Source organism: Plectropomus leopardus, chromosome 2 (genome assembly GCF_026936395.1).
Source record: "Plectropomus leopardus strain MGB_pleo_1.0 chromosome 2, ASM2693639v1, whole genome shotgun sequence".
In the NCBI taxonomy this organism is placed as follows: Eukaryota; Metazoa; Chordata; class Actinopteri; order Perciformes; family Serranidae; genus Plectropomus; species Plectropomus leopardus.
In genome coordinates this window covers 37,790,830-37,814,254 of record NC_142177.1, presented here as the reverse complement: position 1 = coordinate 37,814,254, position 23,425 = coordinate 37,790,830, and the positions used below count along the sequence as shown (strand labels likewise).

The following is a 23,425-nucleotide window of genomic DNA, read 5'->3' as shown; positions in this document are numbered from 1 at the left end:
TCAACATTCAGAATTATGGTGTTTTGGGCCCTTTTTGCAACTTTCTTTGCAATGGCGTGTCTCTGCAGGCTATTTTATGTGGTTTAATGTGGTTTTTAGTTGTTTTTGGGATATGTCATTTTTTGACATTTTTGCCATACTATAGCCTTGCATCTTTGGTCATTTTTCAACATTCAGAATTATGGTGTTTTGGGCCCTTTTTGCAACTTTCTTTGCAATGGCGTGTCTCTGCAGGCTGCTTTTTGTGGTTTAATGTGGTTTTAGTTGTTTTTGGGACATGTCATTTTTGACATTTTGCCATACTATAGCCTTGCATCTTTGGTCATTTTCAACATTCAGAATTATGGTGTTTTGGGCCCTTTTGCAAGTTTGTATGCAATGGCGTGTCTCAGCATGCTATTTTAAATGGTTTAATGTGGTTTTTAGTTGTTTTTGGGACATGTCATTTTTGACATTTTTGCCATACTATAGCCTTGCATCTTTGGTCATTTTTCAACATTCAGAATTATGGTGTTTTGGGCCCTTTTGCAACTTTCTTTGCAATGGCGTGTCTCTGCAGGCTATTTTATGTGGTTTAATGTGGTTTTTAGTTGTTTTTGGGACATGTCATTTTTTGACATTTTTGCCATACTATAGCCTTGCATCTTTGGTCATTTTTTCAACATTCAGAATTATGGTGTTTTGGGCCATTTTTCCAAGTTTGTATGCAATGGCGTGTCTCAGCATGCTGTTTTAAATGGTTTAATGCGGTTTTTAGTTGTTTTTGGGACATGTCATTTTTTGACATTTTTGCCATACTATAGCCTTGCATCTTTGGTCATTTTTTCAACATTCAGAATTATGGTGTTTTGGGCCCTTTTTGCAACTTTCTTTGCAATGGCGTGTCTCTGCAGGCTATTTTATGTGGTTTAATGTGGTTTTTAGTTGTTTTTGGGACATGTCATTTTTGACATTTTGCCATACTATAGCCTTGCATCTTTGGTCATTTTTCAACATTCAGAATTATGGTGTTTTGGGCCCTTTTGCAACTTTCTTTGCAATGGCGTGTCTCTGCAGGCTATTTTAAATGGTTTAATGTCGTTTTCAGTTGTTTTTGGGACATGTCATTTTTTGACATTTTTGCCATACTATAGCCTTGCATCTTTGGTCATTTTTTCAACATTCAGAATTATGGTGTTTTGGGCCCTTTTTGCAACTTTCTTTGCAATGGCGTGTCTCAGCATGCTATTTTAAATGGTTTAATGTGGTTTTTAGTTGTTTTTGGGACATGTCATTTTTTGACATTTTTGCCATACTATAGCCTTGCATCTTTGGTCATTTTTCAACATTCAGAATTATGGTGTTTTTGGCCCAGTTTGCAACTTTCTTTGCAATGGCGTGTCTCTGCAGGGTATTTTAAACGGTTTAATGTTGTTTTTAGTTGTTTTTGGGACATGTCATTTTTTGACATTTTTGCCATACTATAGCCTTGCATCTTTGGTCATTTTTTCAACATTCAGAATTATGGTGTTTTGGGCCCTTTTTGCAACTTTCTTTGCAATGGCGTGTCTCTGCAGGCTATTTTAAATGGTTTAATGTCGTTTTTAGTTGTTTTTGGGACATGTCATTTTTTGACATTTTTGCCATACTATAGCCTTGCATCTTTGGTCATTTTTTCAACATTCAGAATTATGGTGTTTTTGGCCCTTTTTGCAAGTTTCTTTGCAATGGCGTGTCTCTGCAGGGTATTTTAAATGGTTTAATGTCGTTTTCAGTTGTTTTTGGGACATGTCATTTTTTGACATTTTTGCCATACTATAGCCTTGCATCTTTGGTCATTTTTCAACATTCAGAATTATGGTGTTTTGGGCCCTTTTTGCAACTTTCTTTGCAATGGCGTGTCTCTGCAGGGTATTTTAAATGGTTTAATGTGGTTTTAGTTGTTTTTGGGACATGTCATTTTTGACATTTTTCCCTTACTATGGCCTTCCATCTTTGGCCATTTTTCAACATTCAGAATTATGGTGTTTTGGGCCCTTTTTGCAACTTTCTTTGCAATGGCGTGTCTCTGCAGGGTATTTTAAATGGTTTAATGTGGTTTTAGTTGTTTTTGGGACATGTCATTTTTTGCCATTTTTGCCATACTATAGCCTTGCATCTTTGGTCATTTTTTCAACATTCAGAATTATGGTGTTTTGGGCCCTTTTTGCAAGTTTCTTTGCAATGACGTGTCTCTGCAGGGTATTTTAAATGGTTTAATGTCGTTTTCAGTTGTTTTTGGGACATGTCATTTTTTGACATTTTTGCCATACTATAGCCTTGCATCTTTGGTCATTTTTCAACATTCAGAATTATGGTGTTTTGGGCCCTTTTTGCAACTTTCTTTGCAATGGCGTGTCTCTGCAGGGTATTTTAAATGGTTTAATGTGGTTTTTAGTTGTTTTTGGGACATGTCATTTTTTGACATTTTTGCCATACTATAGCCTTGCATCTTTGGTCATTTTTCAACATTCAGAATTATGGTGTTTTGGGCCCTTTTGCAACTTTCTTTGCAACGGCGTGTCTCTGCAAGGTATTTTAAACGGTTTAATGTTGTTTTTAGTTGTTTTTGGGACATGTCATTTTTTGACATTTTTGCCATACTATAGCCTTGCATCTTTGGTCATTTTTTCAACATTCAGAATTATGGTGTTTTGGGCCCTTTTTGCAAGTTTGTTTGCAATGGCGTGTCTCAGCATGCTATTTTAAATGGTTTAATGTGGTTTTTAGTTGTTTTTGGGACATGTCATTTTTTGACATTTTTGCCATACTATAGCCTTGCATCTTTGGTCATTTTTCAACATTCAGAATTATGGTGTTTTGGGCCCTTTTTGCAACTTTCTTTGCAATGGCGTGTCTCTGCATGCTATTTTATGTGGTTTAATGTGGTTTTAGTTGTTTTTGGGACATGTCATTTTTGACATTTTGCCATACTATAGCCTTGCATCTTTGGTCATTTTTCAACATTCAGAATTATGGTGTTTTGGGCCCTTTTGCAAGTTTCTTTGCAATGGCGTGTCTCAGCAGGCTATTTTAAATGGTTTAATGTGGTTTTTAGTTGTTTTTGGGATATGTCATTTTTTGACATTTTTGCCATACTATAGCCTTGCATCTTTGGTCATTTTTTCAACATTCAGAATTATGGTGTTTTGGGCCCTTTTTGCAAGTTTCTTTGCAATGGCGTGTCTCAGCAGACTATTTTAAATGGTTTAATGTGGTTTTTAGTTGTTTTTGGGACATGTCATTTTTTGACATTTTTGCCATACTATAGCCTTGCATCTTTGGTCATTTTTCAACATTCAGAATTATGGTGTTTTGGGCCCTTTTTGCAACTTTCTTTGCAATGGCGTGTCTCTGCAGGGTATTTTAAATGGTTTAATGTGGTTTTTAGTTGTTTTTGGGACATGTCATTTTTTGACATTTTTGCCATACTATAGCCTTGCATCTTTGGTCATTTTTCAACATTCAGAATTATGGTGTTTTGGGCCCCTTTTGCAACTTTCTTTGCAATGGCGTGTCTCTGCAGGGTATTTTAAATGGTTTAATGTCGTTTTCAGTTGTTTTTGGGACATGTCATTTTTTGACATTTTTGCCATACTATAGCCTTGCATCTTTGGTCATTTTTCAACATTCAGAATTATGGTGTTTTGGGCCCTTTTTGCAAGTTTGTATGCAATGGCGTGTCTCTGCAGGCTATTTTATGTGGTTTAATGTGGTTTTTAGTTGTTTTTGGGACATGTCATTTTTTGACATTTTTGCCATACTATAGCCTTGCATCTTTGGTCATTTTTTCAACATTCAGAATTATGGTGTTTTGGGCCCTTTTTGCAACTTTCTTTGCAATGGCGTGTCTCTGCAGGCTATTTTATGTGGTTTAATGTGGTTTTTAGTTGTTTTTGGGATATGTCATTTTTTGACATTTTTGCCATACTATAGCCTTGCATCTTTGGTCATTTTTCAACATTCAGAATTATGGTGTTTTGGGCCCTTTTGCAAGTTTCTTTGCAATGGCGTGTCTCTGCAGACTATTTTAAATGGTTTAATGTGGTTTTAGTTGTTTTTGGGACATGTCATTTTTGACATTTTGCCATACTATAGCCTTGCATCTTTGGTCATTTTTTCAACATTCAGAATTATGGTGTTTTGGGCCCTTTTTGCAACTTTCTTTGCAATGGCGTGTCTCAGCAGACTATTTTAAATGGTTTAATGTGGTTTTTAGTTGTTTTTGGGACATGTCATTTTTTGACATTTTTGCCATACTATAGCCTTTTGACATTTTTGCCATACTATAGCCTTGCATCTTTGGTCATTTTTTCAACATTCAGAATTATGGTGTTTTGGGCCCTTTTTGCAACTTTCTTTGCAATGGCGTGTCTCTGCAGGCTATTTTAAATGGTTTAATGTGGTTTTTAGTTGTTTTTGGGACATGTCATTTTTTGACATTTTTGCCATACTATAGCCTTGCATCTTTGGTCATTTTTCAACATTCAGAATTATGGTGTTTTGGGCCCTTTTTGCAAGTTTGTATGCAATGGCGTGTCTCAGCATGCTATTTTAAATGGTTTAATGCGGTTTTTAGTTGTTTTTGGGACATGTCATTTTTTGACATTTTTGCCATACTATAGCCTTGCATCTTTGGTCATTTTTTCAACATTCAGAATTATGGTGTTTTTTGGGCCCTTTTTGCAACTTTCTTTGCAATGGCGTGTCTCTGCAGGTTATTTTAAATGGTTTAATGTTGTTTTTAGTTGTTTTTGGGACATGTCATTTTTTGACATTTTTGCCATACTATAGCCTTGCATCTTTGGTCATTTTTCAACATTCAGAATTATGGTGTTTTGGGCCCTTTTTGCAAGTTTGTATGCAATGGCGTGTCTCAGCATGCTATTTTAAATGGTTTAATGCGGTTTTTAGTTGTTTTTGGGACATTTTACTTTTTTACATTTTTGCCATACTATAGCCTTGCATCTTTGGTCATTTTTTCAACATTCAGAATTATGGTGTTTTGGGCCCTTTTTGCAACTTTCTTTGCAATGGCGTGTCTCTGCAGGCTATTTTAAATGGTTTAATGTGGTTTTTAGTTGTTTTTGGGACATGTCATTTTTTGACATTTTTGCCATACTATAGCCTTGCATCTTTGGTCATTTTTTCAACATTCAGAATTATGGTGTTTTGGGCCCTTTTTGCAACTTTCTTTGCAATGGCATGTCTCTGCAGACTATTTTAAATGGTTTAATGTTGTTTTTAGTTGTTTTTGGGACATGTCATTTTTTGACATTTTTGCCATACTATAGCCTTGCATCTTTGGTCATTTTTTCAACATTCAGAATTATGGTGTTTTGGGCCCTTTTTGCAAGTTTGTATGCAATGGCGTGTCTCAGCATGCTATTTTAAATGGTTTAATGTGGTTTTCAGTTGTTTTTGGGACATGTCATTTTTTGACATTTTTGCCATACTATAGCCTTGCATCTTTGGTCATTTTTTCAACATTCAGAATTATGGTGTTTTGGGCCCTTTTTGCAACTTTCTTTGCAATGGCGTGTCTCTGCAGGGTATTTTAAATGGTTTAATGTGGTTTTTAGTTGTTTTTGGGACATGTCATTTTTTGACATTTTTGCCATACTATAGCCTTGCATCTTTGGTCATTTTTTCAACATTCAGAATTATGGTGTTTTGGGCCCTTTTTGCAACTTTCTTTGCAATGGCGTGTCTCTGCAGGGTATTTTAAATGGTTTAATGCGGTTTTTAGTTGTTTTTGGGACATGTCATTTTTTGCCATTTTTGCCATACTATAGCCTTGCATCTTTGGTCATTTTTTCAACATTCAGAATTATGGTGTTTTGGGCCCTTTTTGCAACTTTCTTTGCAATGGCGTGTCTCTGCAGGGTATTTTAAATGGTTTAATGTCGTTTTCAGTTGTTTTTGGGACATGTCATTTTTTGACATTTTTGCCATACTGTAGCCTTGCATCTTTGGTCATTTTTCAACATTCAGAATTATGGTGTTTTGGGCCCTTTTTGCAACTTTCTTTGCAATGGTGTGTCTCTGCAGGCTATTTTATGTGGTTTAATGTGGTTTTTAGTTGTTTTTGGGACATGTCATTTTTGACATTTTGCCATACTATAGCCTTGCATCTTTGGTCATTTTTCAACATTCAGAATTATGGTGTTTTGGGCCCTTTTGCAACTTTCTTTGCAATGGCGTGTCTCTGCAGGCTATTTTAAATGGTTTACTGTGGTTTTCAGCTGTTTTTTGGACATGTCATTTTTTGACATTTTTGCCATACTATAGCCTTGCATCTTTGGTCATTTTTTCAACATTCAGAATTATGGTGTTTTGGGCCCTTTTTGCAAGTTTCTTTGCAATGGCGTGTCTCAGCAGACTATTTTAAATGGTTTAATGTGGTTTTTAGTTGTTTTTGGGACATGTCATTTTTTGACATTTTTGCCATACTATAGCCTTGCATCTTTGGTCATTTTTTCAACATTCAGAATTATGGTGTTTTTTGGGCCCTTTTTGCAACTTTCTTTGCAATGGCGTGTCTCTGCAGGCTATTTTAAATGGTTTAATGTCGTTTTTAGTTGTTTTTGGGACATGTCATTTTGACATTTTTGCCATACTATAGCCTTGCATCTTTGGTCATTTTTCAACATTCAGAATTATGGTGTTTTGGACCCTTTTTGCAACTTTCTTTGCAATGGCGTGTCTCTGCAGGGTATTTTAAATGGTTTAATGTGGTTTTTAGTTGTTTTTGGGACATGTCATTTTTTGACATTTTTGCCATACTATAGCCTTGCATCTTTGGTCATTTTTTCAACATTCAGAATTATGGTGTTTTGGGCCCTTTTTGCAAGTTTCTTTGCAATGGCGTGTCTCTGCAGGGTATTTTAAATGGTTTAATGTCGTTTTTAGTTGTTTTTGGGACATGTCATTTTTTGACATTTTTGCCATACTATAGCCTTGCATCTTTGGTCATTTTTCAACATTCAGAATTATGGTGTTTTGGGCCCTTTTTGCAACTTTCTTTGCAATGGCGTGTCTCTGCAGGCTATTTTAAATGGTTTAATGTGGTTTTTAGTTGTTTTTGGGACATGTCATTTTTTGACATTTTTGCCATACTATAGCCTTGCATCTTTGGTCATTTTTTCAACATTCAGAATTATGGTGTTTTTGGCCCTTTTTGTAACTTTCTTTGCAATGGCGTGTCTCTGCAGGCTATTTTAAATGGTTTAATGTGGTATTTAGTTGTTTTTGGGACATGTCATTTTTGACATTTTGCCATACTATAGCCTTGCATCTTTGGTCATTTTTCAACATTCAGAATTATGGTGTTTTGGGCCCTTTTTGCAACTTTCTTTGCAATGGCGTGTCTCTGCAGGCTATTTTAAATGGTTTAATGTGGTTTTTAGTTGTTTTTGGGACATGTCATTTTTTGACATTTTTGCCATACTATAGCCTTGCATCTTTGGTCATTTTTTCAACATTCAGAATTATGGTGTTTTGGGCCCTTTTTGCAACTTTCTTTGCAATGGCGTGTCTCTGCAGGCTATTTTAAATGGTTTAATGTGGTTTTTAGTTGTTTTTGGGACATGTCATTTTTTGACATTTTTGCCATACTATAGCCTTGCATCTTTGGTCATTTTTTCAACATTCAGAATTATGGTGTTTTGGGCCCTTTTTGCAACTTTCTTTGCAATGGCGTGTCTCTGCAGGCTATTTTAAATGGTTTAATGTGGTTTTTAGTTGTTTTTGGGACATGTCATTTTTTGACATTTTTGCCATACTATAGCCTTGCATCTTTGGTCATTTTTCAACATTCAGAATTATGGTGTTTTGGGCCCTTTTTGCAACTTTCTTTGCAATGGCGTGTCTCTGCAGGCTATTTTAAATGGTTTAATGTGGTTTTAGTTGTTTTTGGGACATGTCATTTTTGACATTTTTGCCATACTATAGCCTTGCATCTTTGGTCATTTTTCAACATTCAGAATTATGGTGTTTTGGGCCCTTTTTGCAACTTTCTTTGCAATGGCGTGTCTCTGCAGGGTATTTTAAACGGTTTAGTGTTGTTTTTAGTTGTTTTTGGGACATGTCATTTTTTGACATTTTTGCCATACTATAGCCTTGCATCTTTGGTCATTTTTCAACATTCAGAATTATGGTGTTTTGGGCCCTTTTTTGCAACTTTCTTTGCAATGGCGTGTCTCTGCAGGCTATTTTAAATGGTTTAATGTCGTTTTCAGTTGTTTTTGGGACATGTCATTTTTTGGTTTTTTGCCATACTATAGCCTTGCATCTTTGGTCATTTTTCAACATTCAGAATTATGGTGTTTTGGGCCCTTTTTGCAACTTTCTTTGCAATGGCGTGTCTCTGCAGGCTATTTTATGTGGTTTAATGTGGTTTTTAGTTGTTTTTGGGACATGTCATTTTTTGACATTTTTGCCATACTATAGCCTTGCATCTTTGGTCATTTTTCAACATTCAGAATTATGGTGTTTTGGGCCCTTTTTGCAACTTTCTTTGCAATGGCGTGTCTCTGCAGGGTATTTTAAACGGTTTAGTGTTGTTTTTAGTTGTTTTTGGGACATGTCATTTTTTGACATTTTTGCCATACTATAGCCTTGCATCTTTGGTCATTTTTTAACATTCCGGATTATGGTGATTTGGGCCCTTTTGCAACTTTCTTTGCAATGGCGTGTCTCTGCAGGCTATTTTAAATGGTTTAATGTGGTTTTTAGTTGTTTTTGGGACATGTCATTTTTTGACATTTTTGCCATACTATAGCCTTGCATCTTTGGTCATTTTTTCAACATTCAGGAATATGCTGTTTTTGGCCCAGTTTGCAACTTTCTTTGCAATGGCGTGTCTCTGCAGGCTATTTTAAATGGTTTAATGTCGTTTTCAGTTGTTTTTGGGACATGTCATTTTGACATTTTGCCATACTATAGCCTTGCATCTTTGGTCATTTTTCAACATTCAGAATTATGGTGTTTTGGGCCCTTTTTGCAACTTTCTTTGCAATGGCGTGTCTCTGCAGGGTATTTTAAACGGTTTAATGTTGTTTTTAGTTGTTTTTGGGACATGTCATTTTTTGACATTTTTGCCATACTATAGCCTTGCATCTTTGGTCATTTTTCAACATTCAGAATTATGGTGTTTTGGGCCCTTTTTGCAACTTTCTTTGCAATGGCGTGTCTCTGCAGGCTATTTTAAATGGTTTAATGTCGTTTTTAGTTCTTTTTGGGACATGTCATTTTTGACATTTTGCCATACTATAGCCTTGCATCTTTGGTCATTTTTCAACATTCAGAATTATGGTGTTTTGGGCCCTTTTTGCAACTTTCTTTGCAATGGCGTGTCTCTGCAGGCTATTTTATGTGGTTTAATGTGGTTTTTAGTTGTTTTTGGGATATGTCATTTTTTGACATTTTTGCCATACTATAGCCTTGCATCTTTGGTCATTTTTCAACATTCAGAATTATGGTGTTTTGGGCCCTTTTTGCAACTTTCTTTGCAATGGCGTGTCTCTGCAGGCTATTTTAAATGGTTTAATGTGGTTTTTAGTTGTTTTTGGGACATGTCATTTTTTGACATTTTTGCCATACTATAGCCTTGCATCTTTGGTCATTTTTTCAACATTCAGAATTATGGTGTTTTGGGCCCTTTTTGCAACTTTCTTTGCAATGGCGTGTCTCTGCAGGCTATTTTAAATGGTTTAATGTGGTTTTTAGTTGTTTTTGGGACATGTCATTTTTTGACATTTTTGCCATACTATAGCCTTGCATCTTTGGTCATTTTTCAACATTCAGAATTATGGTGTTTTGGGCCCTTTTTGCAACTTTCTTTGCAATGGCGTGTCTCTGCAGGGTATTTTAAACGGTTTAATGTGGTTTTTAGTTTTTTTTGGGACATGTCATTTTTTGACATTTTTGCCATACTATAGCCTTGCATCTTTGGTCATTTTTCAACATTCAGAATTATGGTGTTTTGGGCCCTTTTTGCAACTTTCTTTGCAATGGCGTGTCTCTGCAGGGTATTTTAAATGGTTTAGTGTTGTTTTTAGTTGTTTTTGGGACATGTCATTTTTTGACATTTTTGCCATACTATAGCCTTGCATCTTTGGTCATTTTTTCAACATTCAGAATTATGGTGTTTTGGGCCCTTTTTGCAACTTTCTTTGCAATGGCGTGTCTCTGCAGGCTATTTTATGTGGTTTAATGTGGTTTTTAGTTGTTTTTGGGACATGTCATTTTTTGACATTTTTGCCATACTATAGCCTTGCATCTTTGGTCATTTTTCAACATTCAGAATTATGGTGTTTTGGGCCCTTTTTGCAACTTTCTTTGCAATGGCGTGTCTCTGCAGGCTATTTTAAGTGGGTTAATGTCGTGTTTGGTTGTTTTTGGGATATGTCATTTTTGACATTTTGCCATACTATAGCCTTGCATCTTTGGTCATTTTTCAACATTCAGAATTATGGTGTTTTGGGCCCTTTTGCAAGTTTCTTTGCAATGGCGTGTCTCAGCAGACTATTTTAAATGGTTTAATGTGGTTTTAGTTGTTTTTGGGACATGTCATTTTTGTCATTTTTGCCATACTATAGCCTTGCATCTTTGGTCATTTTTTCAACATTCAGAATTATGGTGTTTTGGGCCCTTTTTGCAAGTTTGTATGCAATGGCGTGTCTCAGCATGCTATTTTAAATGGTTTAATGTGGTTTTTAGTTGTTTTTGGGACATGTCATTTTTTGACATTTTTGCCATACTATAGCCTTGCATCTTTGGTCATCTTTTCAACATTCAGAATTATGTATTTTTGGCCATTTTTGCAAGTTTGTATGCAATGGCGTGTCTCAGCATGCTATTTTATGTGGTTTAATGTGGTTTTTAGTTGTTTTTGGGACATGTCATTTTTTGACATTTTTGCCATACTATAGCCTTGCATCTTTGGTCATTTTTCAACATTCAGAATTATGGTGTTTTGGGCCCTTTTTGCAACTTTCTTTGCAATGGCGTGTCTCTGCAGGCTATTTTATGTGGTTTAATGTGGTTTTTATTTGTTTTTGGGACATGTCATTTTTTGACATTTTGCCATACTATAGCCTTGCATCTTTGGTCATTTTTCAACATTCAGAATTATGGTGTTTTGGGCCCTTTTTGCAACTTTCTTTGCAATGGCGTGTCTCTGCAGGGTATTTTAAATGGTTTAATGTGGTTTTTAGTTGTTTTTGGGACATGTCATTTTTTGACATTTTTGCCATACTATAGCCTTGCATCTTTGGTCATTTTTCAACATTCAGAATTATGGTGTTTTGGGCCCTTTTTGCAAGTTTGTATGCAATGGCGTGTCTCAGCATGCTATTTTAAATGGTTTAATGTGGTTTTTATTTGTTTTTGGGACATGTCATTTTTTGACATTTTTGCCATACTATAGCCTTGCATCTTTGGTCATTTTTTCAACATTCAGAATTATGGTGTTTTTTGGGCCCTTTTTGCAACTTTCTTTGCAATGGCGTGTCTCTGCAGGCTATTTTAAATGGTTTAATGTGGTTTTTAGTTGTTTTTGGGACATGTCATTTTTTGACATTTTTGCCATACTATAGCCTTGCATCTTTGGTCATTTTTCAACATTCAGAATTATGGTGTTTTGGGCCCTTTTTGCAACTTTCTTTGCAATGGCGTGTCTCTGCAGGGTATTTTAAACGGTTTAATGTGGTTTTAGTTGTTTTTGGGACATGTCATTTTTGACATTTTGCCATACTATAGCCTTGCATCTTTGGTCATTTTTTCAACATTCAGAATTATGGTGTTTTTGGCCCTTTTTGTAACTTTCTTTGCAATGGCGTGTCTCTGCAGGCTATTTTAAATGGTTTAATGTGGTTTTTAGTTGTTTTTGGGACATGTCATTTTTTGACATTTTTGCCATACTATAGCCTTGCATCTTTGGTCATTTTTTCAACATTCAGAATTATGGTGTTTTGGGCCCTTTTTGCAACTTTCTTTGCAATGGCGTGTCTCAGCAGACTATTTTAAATGGTTTAATGTGGTTTTTAGTTGTTTTTGGGACATGTCATTTTTGACTTTTTTGCCTTCCTATAGCCTGGCATCTTTGGTCATTTTTTCAACATTCAGAATTATGGTGTTTTGGGCCCTTTTTGCAACTTTCTTTGCAATGGCGTGTCTCTGCAGGGTATTTTAAACGGTTTAGTGTTGTTTTTAGTTGTTTTTGGGACATGTCATTTTTTGACATTTTTGCCATACTATAGCCTTGCATCTTTGGTCATTTTTCAACATTCAGAATTATGGTGTTTTGGGCCCTTTTGTAACTTTCTTTGCAATGGCGTGTCTCTGCAGGCTATTTTAAATGGTTTAATGTGGTTTTTAGTTGTTTTTGGGACATGTCATTTTTTGACATTTTTGCCATACTATAGCCTTGCATCTTTGGTCATTTTTTCAACATTCAGGAATATGCTGTTTTTGGCCCAGTTTGCAACTTTCTTTGCAATGGCGTGTCTCTGCAGGGTATTTTAAATGGTTTAATGCGGTTTTTAGTTGTTTTTGGGACATGTCATTTTTTGACATTTTTGCCATACTATAGCCTTGCATCTTTGGTCATTTTTCAACATTCAGAATTATGGTGTTTTGGGCCCTTTTGCAAGTTTCTTTGCAATGGCGTGTCTCTGCAGGGTATTTTAAATGGTTTAATGTCGTTTTAGTTGTTTTTGGGACATGTCATTTTTGACATTTTGCCATACTATAGCCTTGCATCTTTGGTCATTTTTCAACATTCAGAATTATGGTGTTTTGGGCCCTTTTTTGCAACTTTCTTTGCAATGGCGTGTCTCTGCAGGCTATTTTAAATGGTTTAATGTCGTTTTCAGTTGTTTTTGGGACATGTCATTTTTTGACATTTTTGCCATACTATAGCCTTGCATCTTTGGTCATTTTTTCAACATTCAGGAATATGCTTTTTTTGGCCCAGTTTGCAACTTTCTTTGCAATGGCGTGTCTCTGCAGGCTATTTTAAATGGTTTAATGTCCTTTTTAGTTGTTTTTGGGATATGTCATTTTTTGACATTTTTGCCATACTATAGCCTTGCATCTTTGGTCATTTTTCAACATTCAGAATTATGGTGTTTTGGGCCCTTTTTGCAACTTTCTTTGCAATGGCGTGTCTCTGCAGGGTATTTTAAATGGCTTAATGCGGTTTTTAGTTGGTTTTGGGACATGTCATTTTTTGGCATTTTTGCCATACTATAGCCTTGCATCTTTGGTCATTTTTTCAACATTCAGAATTATGGTGTTTTGGGCCCTTTTTGCAACTTTCTTTGCAATGGCGTGTCTCTGCAGGGTATTTTAAACGGTTTAGTGTTGTTTTTAGTTGTTTTTGGGACATGTCATTTTTTGACATTTTTGCCATACTATAGCCTTGCATCTTTGGTCATTTTTTCAACATTCAGAATTATGGTGTTTTGGGCCCTTTTTGCAACTTTCTTTGCAATGGCGTGTCTCTGCAGGCTATTTTAAATGGTTTAATGTCGTTTGTAGTTGTTTTTGGGACATGTCATTTTTTGACATTTTTGCCATACTATAGCCTTGCATCTTTGGTCATTTTTTCAACATTCAGAATTATGGTGTTTTGGGTCCTTTTTGCAACTTTCTTTGCAATGGCGTGTCTCTGCAGGGTATTTTAAATGGCTTAATGCGGTTTCTGAATGTCATTTTTTGACATTTTTGCCATACTATAGCCTTGCATCTTTGGTCATTTTTTCAACATTCAGAATTATGGTGTTTTGGGCCCTTTTTGCAAGTTTCTTTGCAATGGCGTGTCTCAGCAGACTATTTTAAATGGTTTAATGTGGTTTTTAGTTGTTTTTGGGACATGTCATTTTTTGACATTTTTGCCATACTATAGCCTTGCATCTTTGGTCATTTTTTCAACATTCAGAATTATGGTGTTTTGGGCCCTTTTTGCAAGTTTCTTTGCAATGGCGTGTCTCAGCAGACTATTTTCAATGGTTTAATGTGGTTTTTAGTTGTTTTTGGGACATGTCATTTTTTGACATTTTTGCCATACTATAACATTTTTGCCATACTATAGCCTTGCATCTTTGGTCATTTTTTCAACATTCAGAGTTATGGTGTTTTTGGCCCTATTTGCAACTTTCTTTGCAATGGCGTGTCTCAGCAGGCTATTTTAAATGGTTTAATGTGGTTTTTAGTTGTTTTTGGGACATGTCATTTTTTGACATTTTTGCCATACTATAGCCTTGCATCTTTGGTCATTTTTTCAACATTCAGAGTTCTGATGTTTTGGGCCCTTTTTGCAAATTTGTATGCAATGGCTTGTCTCGCTAGGCTATGTTATGTGGTTTAATGTGGTTTTTAGTTGTTTTTGGGACATGTCATTCTTTGACATTTTTGCCATACTATAGCCTTGCATCTTTGGTCATTTTTTCAACATTCAGAATTATGGTTTTTTTTGGCCTTTTTTGCAAGTTTGTATGCAATGGCATGTCTCTGCAGGCTATTTTATGTGGTTTAATGTGATTTTCAGCTGTTTTTGGGACATGTCATTTTTTGACATTTTTGCCATACTATAGCCTTGCATCTTTGGTCATTTTTTCAACGTTCAGAATTATGGTGTTTTGGGCACTTTTTGCAAGTTTGTTTACAATGGCGTGTCTCAGTAGGCTATTTCAAATGGTTTAATTTTGTTTTTTAGTTGTTTTTCGGACATGTCATTTTTTGACATTTTTGGGACGTCATGTTTTTGACATATTTTTTTTGACAATACTATAGCCTTGCATCTTTGGTCATTTTTCAATATTCAGAATTATGGTGTTTTGGGCACTTTTTGCAAGTTTCTTTGCAACGTCGTGTCTCGCTAGGCTATTTTATGTGGTTTAATGTGGTTTTTAGTTGTTTTTGGGATATGTCATTTTTTGACATTTGTGCCTTATTATAGCCTTGCATCGTTGGTCATTTTTTCAAAGTTCAGAATTATGGTGTTTTTGGCCCTTTTTGCAAGTTTGTATGCAATGGCGTGACTCAGTATGCTATTTTAAATGGTTTAATGCAGTTTTTAGTTGTTTTGGGGACATGCCATTTTTTGACATTTTTGCCTTACTATAGCCTTGCATTTTTGGTTATTTTTTCAACATTCAGAATTATGGTGTTCTTGGTCCTTTTTTCAACTTTCTATGCTATGGCGTGTTTCAGCAGGCTTTTATAGGCAGTTTTCAGTTGTTTTGTGGACATATCATATTTTGTTTTTCATTATTTTGGAGGACATACTATACTATAACTTTTTGTTCTATTTTGGAAGTCATACTTTACCATGACTTTTCTATGGCATTTGGAATCACATACTACAGTATGACTTTTTATACAATTTTTGACACACATTGTATACTATGACTATTTTTATGCCAACAATTATGAAATGATTTTGCAGATTACTAACCTCTGCTTTTCCGTCTCCTCCCTCCAAAGGAACAGTACAAGTTCTGCTATGAAGTGGCTTTGGAGGCGCTGAGCTCCTTCTGATTGGCTGTGTGATGACATCCTCTTTTCTGATTTGTGGTTGACGGTGCCTGTCATCTTCAGCGCAACACTGGAACACACAAAGTGCAAAACTGCTTTGTGCTGACCAGAAACCAACCTGTGAGCATGTGTGCCTGTGAGTGTGTGTGTGTGTGTTCGAGAGAGCGTGCACGTGATTTGGTGTGAATAAGAGAGGGCATGCTTGCATACTTGAGTGTGCCTGTGAAAACACATACACACACACAACCTGTACAGAAGAGAAAAAAAGCGACACACATACACACTGGTGATTTTCGTGTGTGTTCGCTTCAGCAAGACTGTGAACTTTACATGCTTGTACAAAGAAAAAAAGAAAAAATGATATGTTAAAAAAACAAAATCAGATGTTTAAAAAAAGCGCCACTTTTTCCTTCTCTATCTCTCTGTCCTCTCTGCTGGGCTGTGATGTGACTATTGTACAGTATTTCCTTTTTAGATATATTCTACGCCTTGAATGTTGTCTCCCTGTGAAGGCTGGATGCACACTGGAAGATTTCCCACACTTAGCTAAGCTTCAAGTGATGCCTCAACTCTGTGTTTTGGACTCCAATATTCATCCCAGAGCTTTTCTAGAGGTTTGTGTTTAGCTGAGAGAGATCAAAGCAAAAACCAACAGACAATTGTTGATATTTTTTGGCATTTTTCCTTGAAATAATAAGCAGATAGATTTCCCTGTGACTCAACAGCCTCTTGGCTGCCTCACTGTTAAATATTAAATTATGTGTAATTCAGTAATTGGTAACAAAATTTCTCAGTAGGGTTTCTTTACCTTCAAAGAAACATCATTTATGATTTTTCTTTGACAGTTTTTCTTTTACTGGAGAAAAATGCTTGCGAATGTTGTAAAAAGAGGAGAAAGTAGCATGTTTGAAGCTACAGTTAGTGGAGTGCATGGTGAAGAGTAACAACAGCATTAAAAAAACAAGAAAAAAGAAAACTCATGCCTTGCCTTTAAGGCCAAACAATGTTGTTGTCCCAGCTCCAGTTTTGTTTTTTGTTTTTTCACCATTTGGGGCTATAAGATAAAAAAAGGTTTCATAAATATGTTTGAATGGCTTTATGTAAAAATCAGTTTTGTCAAAATCTTATAGTGTGCATCTACTCTTACTGTAAATAAGATAAGACAACCACAGTCAAACAAACAAACAGACAAACATCATGCACCAGATACATTACAATTGAAGGTTATTATTTCAAAACGCTATCACTCTATAAATCTGTGTCAGTGTTATTTTCAGCGACTCAGCGTATTATAGTTTGGAATATGTTACTACAAACTGTCCATTTAGACATGTTGTCTAAAAAATATATATATTTTTGCATATTGCACATTTAGCTGACGCCCATATTTAGAGTGACTTAAGCTGAGGAAGCAGATTGCTTTAATTTTCATGAAGCTTGGGGATAACGCCGTTTTCTCCAGCCTGCAATCTATCATTAAAATGACAACTGCAAACAGAAAGAGACAGGTCATATTTACTTCCTCGACAAACAGAGCCTGGAATGTGCTTTTTGCTGAGAACATTGAGGTTTTCAGCTTTAAAAATTCATATGACAAACTCACTCCCCAGTCTTAAAGGAAATGATTCCAGCTGATGATTGACCCCAGCATGAAAGAAGGTCAACATAGCTAACAGTTAAGACCTGTGGGAGTTATTATACAGGATGTGAGGCCAACCACAGCTTTCCATTATCTCCTCATCTGAGACGACTTTTGTCTTTTGACATTTCTCTGTTGGCTATTTAAGAGATGCAGAAGTTTTTATTCTCTTGGCCAGAACTGGCATACCTGTGGTAAAATGTTGTGGCAAAATGTTCAGTCTGCGCTTATGTTTTATTTTGTTGCTAGAGTCCAGTCAGGCTCGTTAGTGGACCTATCAAGACAAAGACTGTAAGGGTGTTGTGTTGAAGACCATGTGAAAGCCATTATCATTTTTATTTCCACCAAGGATTTATTTTATTGGCTTGGTTCACAGCTGTTCATCTGTATTATATATTTTGTTTATTTGATTTCTTTTTGGATTTTTTTTTTGTCCTGAATTTGTACATTTGTTTTGTATAATTATTATTCTGATGATTATTTGTCTAGCAAAGTGTTGTTTAGATCTGGTGATGCCATTTCCATTGGTTGTTTAGTTGTTTGAAATGTGGTTACAATGAAATAAAGGGACCAAAATGTTGAATGTGATCTCATCTCTCTCTTTACAGACTCTTATTTTGACATAAATAACATTTTATGCACTTCATATGAGGGATCCAGCAACTAAATGTTACAACGCAAAGTATAGCATGCAAAAAAAAAAACCCATCATAGTATAACACGTTGAATAAAAACTAAAACCGTCATATTATGGCATGTCAAAGAAAGTCATCGTAGTTGTCATACTATAGCATGTTGAAAAACTGTCATACTATAGCACGTTAAAAAATATGTCATAGTTGAGTACTTTAAAAGAATGTCATAGTATAGTAAGTCAAAAAAGCTGCTATAACTGTCATAGTTTAGCATGTTTAAAAAATACAAGTATGACATGTTGAAGAAATGTCAGTATAGTATTTCAAAAATCTTTTAGTATATTATGTTGAAAAAAGTCATGTTGTCCAAAAAAACATAAGAAGTCATACTATAGTGTGTCATTCAGAAGAGCATAAAAAGTCATAGTCTAGTATGTTGTCCCAAACAGCATAAAAAAATCAAACTATAGTATGTTGTCCAAAAAAGCATAAAAAGTCATACTTTAGTATGTTGTCCAAAGTCCCATAAAAGCATTATAGTATGGCATGTCATCAAAAACAGCATAAAAAAGTTATAGTATAGTATGTCCTCCAAATTCGCAAAAGCAAGTCATACTAAAGTATGTCGTCCAAAATAGCATCAAAAAGTCATACTATAGTATATCGTTCAAAATAGCATAAAAATGTCATACCATAGTATGTCATCTAAAATTGCATAAAAAAGTATGGTACTGTATGTCATCATAAATAGTATAAATAATTAAAACTATAGTATGTCGTCATGAAAAGCATAAAAAAGTAAAACTTGTTGTCCAAAATACCCTAAAAAAGTTATATAATAGTATGTTGTCCAAAATCACATAAAAAGTCCTAGTATGGTATGTTGCCATGAATAGCATAAAAAAGTCCAATCATAGAATGATTGCATGAAAAGCATAAAAAAGTATGTAGTATGTTACACAAAGTTTAAAAAACAAAATTACAATCATCTTTGATCCTGCTACATCTTTGGAGTTGAAGGTTAAGTTGATCATAATCAGCAGCTACTATGAAGATTTCATCCGTTTGCTCTGTGACGTCGCTGCTCATGGCATTGTTCAATTCCTGCAGTGCATTTTTTGAACTTGCATTAGAGTCCCTTGTCCAAATGCCCCCCACAAGGTCAGTTCATCCAGTGCAACAGCTTGATCCTGGATGTCTCTGTGAAGATGTGTGCAGAGCAGTCCCAGATCTCCCATTGCTGAGTGAGCCAAAATCACATCTCATCCACTTCACTCTCCTGCGATCAGACACAAAACAAAAGAAGGCTTGGTAGAGGAACAGCTCCCGCTCCGAGTCAGGCCAGCCTCACCGTGATACCAATTCTTCTCCCTCTTTTCATCCGGCACTTTCAGTTTCGTTTCTCCCTTCCAGTCCAACCGGCTTGTTGGCGTATGCCGTCGGTAGGGACCCTTTCGCGGTCCGCTGCATTCAGTCCAAGCACAACACGACTTTTCCGAATGGTGATAAGTGCCACTCTATAGTAGAAAAGTCGTGCTTCAGCAGAAGGGGTTGAAAAACTGTTGCTGAATGAGCCTTAAATGCATTTCATCCACTTTTTTCCAAAATAGCAGAAAAAAGTCATATTATAATGTGTCGTCCAAAATAGCATAAAAACTGAAAAAATGCCATGGCTTTATCAAAGAATTCTGATAAAACAAAAAAAACCCCATCATATTTAAGAACAGTAAAAATGTCATATATACATTATAGCATGGTGAAAAAAGTCAAAGTACTGTATTTTGTTCAGTCATGGAAAAGCATGTTGAAGAGATTCACAGTATGTATGCATTGTATAGTATGTAGAGCAAAAGTCATGGTGTAAGATGTCAAAAAAACTGGGAAAAAAGGTTATTGGTATAACTCTTTGAAAAAATGGGGGGGGGGGGGGGTTATTAAAGAACATTGAAACTATGTCACAGTAATTTGAAAAAAAAAAAAACCTGAAAAATTGTCATCGTATAGCATGTCAAAAAAGGTCATAGAATGTCAACAAAAATGAATAAATGTCATTGTATCGCATGTCCAAAAAATGTCATAGATTAGTGTTGAAACAAAAAGTCATTGTATGCCATGTCAACAAAATAGAATATAATAGTATGATGAACACAAGTCGCAGAAAAGTATGTCATAAAACCTTTAAAAATTGTCATTGTAAGCATGATGAAAAAAAATGGCAGTAAAGACTTTGAAACAAATGTCATAGAAAAGTATGTTAAAAAACTGAAAAAAACGTCATAGAAGAACATGATGAAAACAATGTCAGACTAACATATGTTGAAAAATTGTCACAGTATAGTATTTTGAAAAAAAAATGAAAAAATGTTATAGTTTAGCGCGTCAAAAAAAACATTGTATAGTGTGTCAAAAAAACTAAAAAAGTCTTGTATAGAACATCATAAAAACTTGAAAAATCATACAATATTATTATCATACTAAATTATGATGTAAAAAAACATTTTATGGTATGTTAGAAGAAATGGCATAAAAGTCATAGTATAGTTTATCATTAAAAAGTCAGTGTTATATGTCACGAAAAAAGACATGGAAAGTTATAGTACACTATGTGAAAAAAGTCACTGTATAGTCAGTCATTAAAAAATCATAGAACAGTATGTAATAAAAATGGCAGTATAATATGCCATATGAATGTAGCATTATAGTCAAAAATGTCTAGTAAGTATAGTCAGTCAGTCAGTCAGTCAGTCATTTTCTGTAACCGCTTGTCCTCGTAAGGGTCGTGGGGGGGCTGGAGCCAATCCCAGCTGTCATCGGGCGGAAGGCGGGGTACACCCTGGACAGTTCGCCAGACTATCGCAGGGCTGACACATATAGACGAACAACCATACACACTCACAGTCACACCTAAGGGCAATTTAGAGTCATCAATTAACCTGAGCTGCATGTTTTTGGACTGAAAAGAAACGGCCTGCCTTTATTTCAGGTCAGGCTCTATGTGGGGAAAAACATTCGAGATGTGCTTGATGTATTTATGTTTGTTTGTTTTTGTATACATTTTATGTAATTAATGGTAGCCAATAAGAGATACACTGAAGTTAATTTTTCTAAATACAATGCCAAATGATAAAAGTTATATCAGGACACTTTTCATTTGGAGCAGTCCCAGCACAATAACTTAATTTACAGCTTTAACCCTTTGAAACCTGGTGCAACATCACTTTTTGAACTACTTTCAGATGTCTTTTACAAGAATTTAATCCTTTGACCATGAGCAAATTGGTGCAATTTCTTTCAAAAGCATGGGAAAAAGGCACCAAACAACTTGGTGAGAAATGTTCCACAAACTGCAGCAAAATTAGTAGATTTAGATTTTTTAAAAGACAGGGAATAATGTATGTCTAGGGAAAAAAGGGTGTGTGTGTGTGTGTGTGTGTGTGTGGGCTGTGTGTGTGTGTGTGTGGGGGGGGTCATTTATAATTATGATAATTACATATTTAAAATTATGTTACAGAATTAAATCACTTTTTTTAGCACTTTTCATGGCTCATATACTTTTTTTTTTTAAATGAATTTTCAGAAAAGTTTCTTGTTTCTTTTTTTTTACCAGATTTCTTGCTAAACTGTTGTGGTCATTTCTCCTGTCATTACTCATTGACTTCTTCCCATTTTTTTTTTTTTTTAATTTAGTGAATTTTCTCAGGTTTCAAAGGGTTAAACAATGTTGATAAGAAACAAAACTAATAAAGACACATGATTAAACATACAGTCTATATATCGGCAGTGATGAAATAGTATTGGAATTACTCACCAACTTGTTTTTTCCATTTAACGGTTTCATCATGACACCTCCACCTTTGTTTGCTCTTCTAGCATTCACAAGCTCCCATTGTGATTCGTGAGCTGAGGAGGAGAAGAAAAAATAAAAACACACAGGGTTTTATAGGCTGATTTTTTCTTTTTCTAATCAATCAGAGTCAGTGATGAACGCAGCTCCAAGCCAACAGCCTCATCCTTTATTTAGCTGGTTGATTCCCAAGGAGCTCATAAATATGCATGAGCCTGCGATTAGCATAGGCACCAAGGACAGGGCCTGTACCTTGGCATTATGACGATCAATCAGAAACACTAAGGGGCTCCTCAGAGGGAAGCTGTCTGTCAGCTTGGCTTTGGGCTGAGTTGATGCACGCACACACACACATCAAAAAAAGAAAGAAAAAAAGGTACGCTCAAAGCATACATAACCCACAGACGCACACTCACACATCACACAAAAGTCTGCATGCATCCACACTCACACACACAGGTAGACAAAAGTGCACAAAACACACCTAAAGGCACAGACAAGGCATGCATATATAAAACAGTCTCTCAAACAAACACACAGATGCAAAGCTGATGCCAATATTTATCATTTGTCTCATGTTCTTTCCTCTCTCTTCGCATGTTTCCTCTTTTTTTTCATTCTCTTTCAGAACTGAGTTTGTAATGAGTTTGAAAATTGGCCCATTTCATTTGCTCTCACTAAAATGTCATTATCCGGGGGGAGGAAGGAGTAGGGCGTTCACAGTGGCACTGTAATATATTTTTCCCACTCTAACAGGGTTATTAATACATTTTCTACCGCAGAACTTGTAACAAGGTTATTGGGTGTCCGCAGCAGATCCCCCATGTGCTGCATTTACACTCAGTACGTTTACATGACTTTAGAAATAGTTGAATTATTGCGTTAAGCCTGGCACACACAGTTGCAGCAGCCTTTTATCAAACATTTCAGCAGCTTGTGGTTTGTTCCGGATCTGATGCTGCAAAACCAAAACCAGTTCCACATGAATGACCAGACTGTGTCTTTTTTTGGGAACGTGTGGCAGAGAAGAAAGTCAAGATCTGCATTTTCAAAAAATTGTCCTGAACCACAAACCAGCCCTAGGTTCAAGGTCAACCACTGCCACAGTTTTGCGATCAAAACCAGCCTGGGATCAAAATTTGGGATAACCGGTGTTACAATCTACATCTACCGACCAACCAACAGAAATGCAGCATGAAATGACGCACTAATGAGCGCGACTCTGCTAATGAATGCTAAATGCTAATAGATGCTTTCCTTACTTCATGCTCTAGTTGCTAAATTGGCATGCCGAGTTAGCCTCATTTCTGCAGACACGACCGCGTCCACATTATCCTCTACTTTTTTCCCGTCACACATAAATGCCGCTATAGCGAGGACTCGATGTGTTCATTTACAGGATGCGTTCCGAATCGCATACTGTTTCTTTTTTTACTTTAAGTCGGTACTATGGCTTCCCTTGCAAAGTATGCACTGTTGCATGCAGTATGCACACAATCAGGACATACTACTTCTTCATAATACTGCACCCTGAACTTTGACCCTCTTTCTCATATATAACCGTTACCATGGAGATAAAACAAATCGCTATTCACCAAACTCAACAGAGATGGAGGTTAACCTGGAGAGCTCTGCTATGGTTACTTAACAATGTTTAACTTTTATGTTAGAACTGCATACATTGTGGGTTCTAACATTATATATTCATTTTATTAGCCAACATATGCATTTCTCTGTCATTATTTT

At 35.8% G+C, this 23,425-nt stretch overlaps 1 protein-coding gene and 1 long non-coding RNA gene across 13 annotated transcripts in view; one reads left to right on the top strand and one right to left on the bottom strand.

The window, feature by feature from the left end:
* Positions 1-17,788, top strand: part of ptprt (protein tyrosine phosphatase receptor type T) — a 475,570-nt gene extending 457,782 nt beyond the window's left edge. For all 12 annotated transcript variants that reach the window (XM_088070228.1, XM_088070218.1, XM_088070225.1 and 9 more), the window contains one exon: positions 15,511-17,788. In XM_088070228.1, the coding sequence (XP_087926354.1) occupies positions 15,511-15,564 (54 nt within the window). In that variant the 3' untranslated portion in view covers positions 15,565-17,788. The remainder of the gene's footprint in view (positions 1-15,510) is intronic.
* Positions 16,564-23,425, bottom strand: part of LOC121960480 (uncharacterized) — a 133,118-nt gene continuing 126,256 nt past the window's right edge. Inside the window, exons 6-7 of the long non-coding RNA XR_015775025.1 lie at positions 21,644-21,735; positions 16,564-16,615 (exon numbers count right to left, since the gene is read on the bottom strand). This is a non-coding gene — a long non-coding RNA (uncharacterized LOC121960480). The remainder of the gene's footprint in view (positions 16,616-21,643; positions 21,736-23,425) is intronic.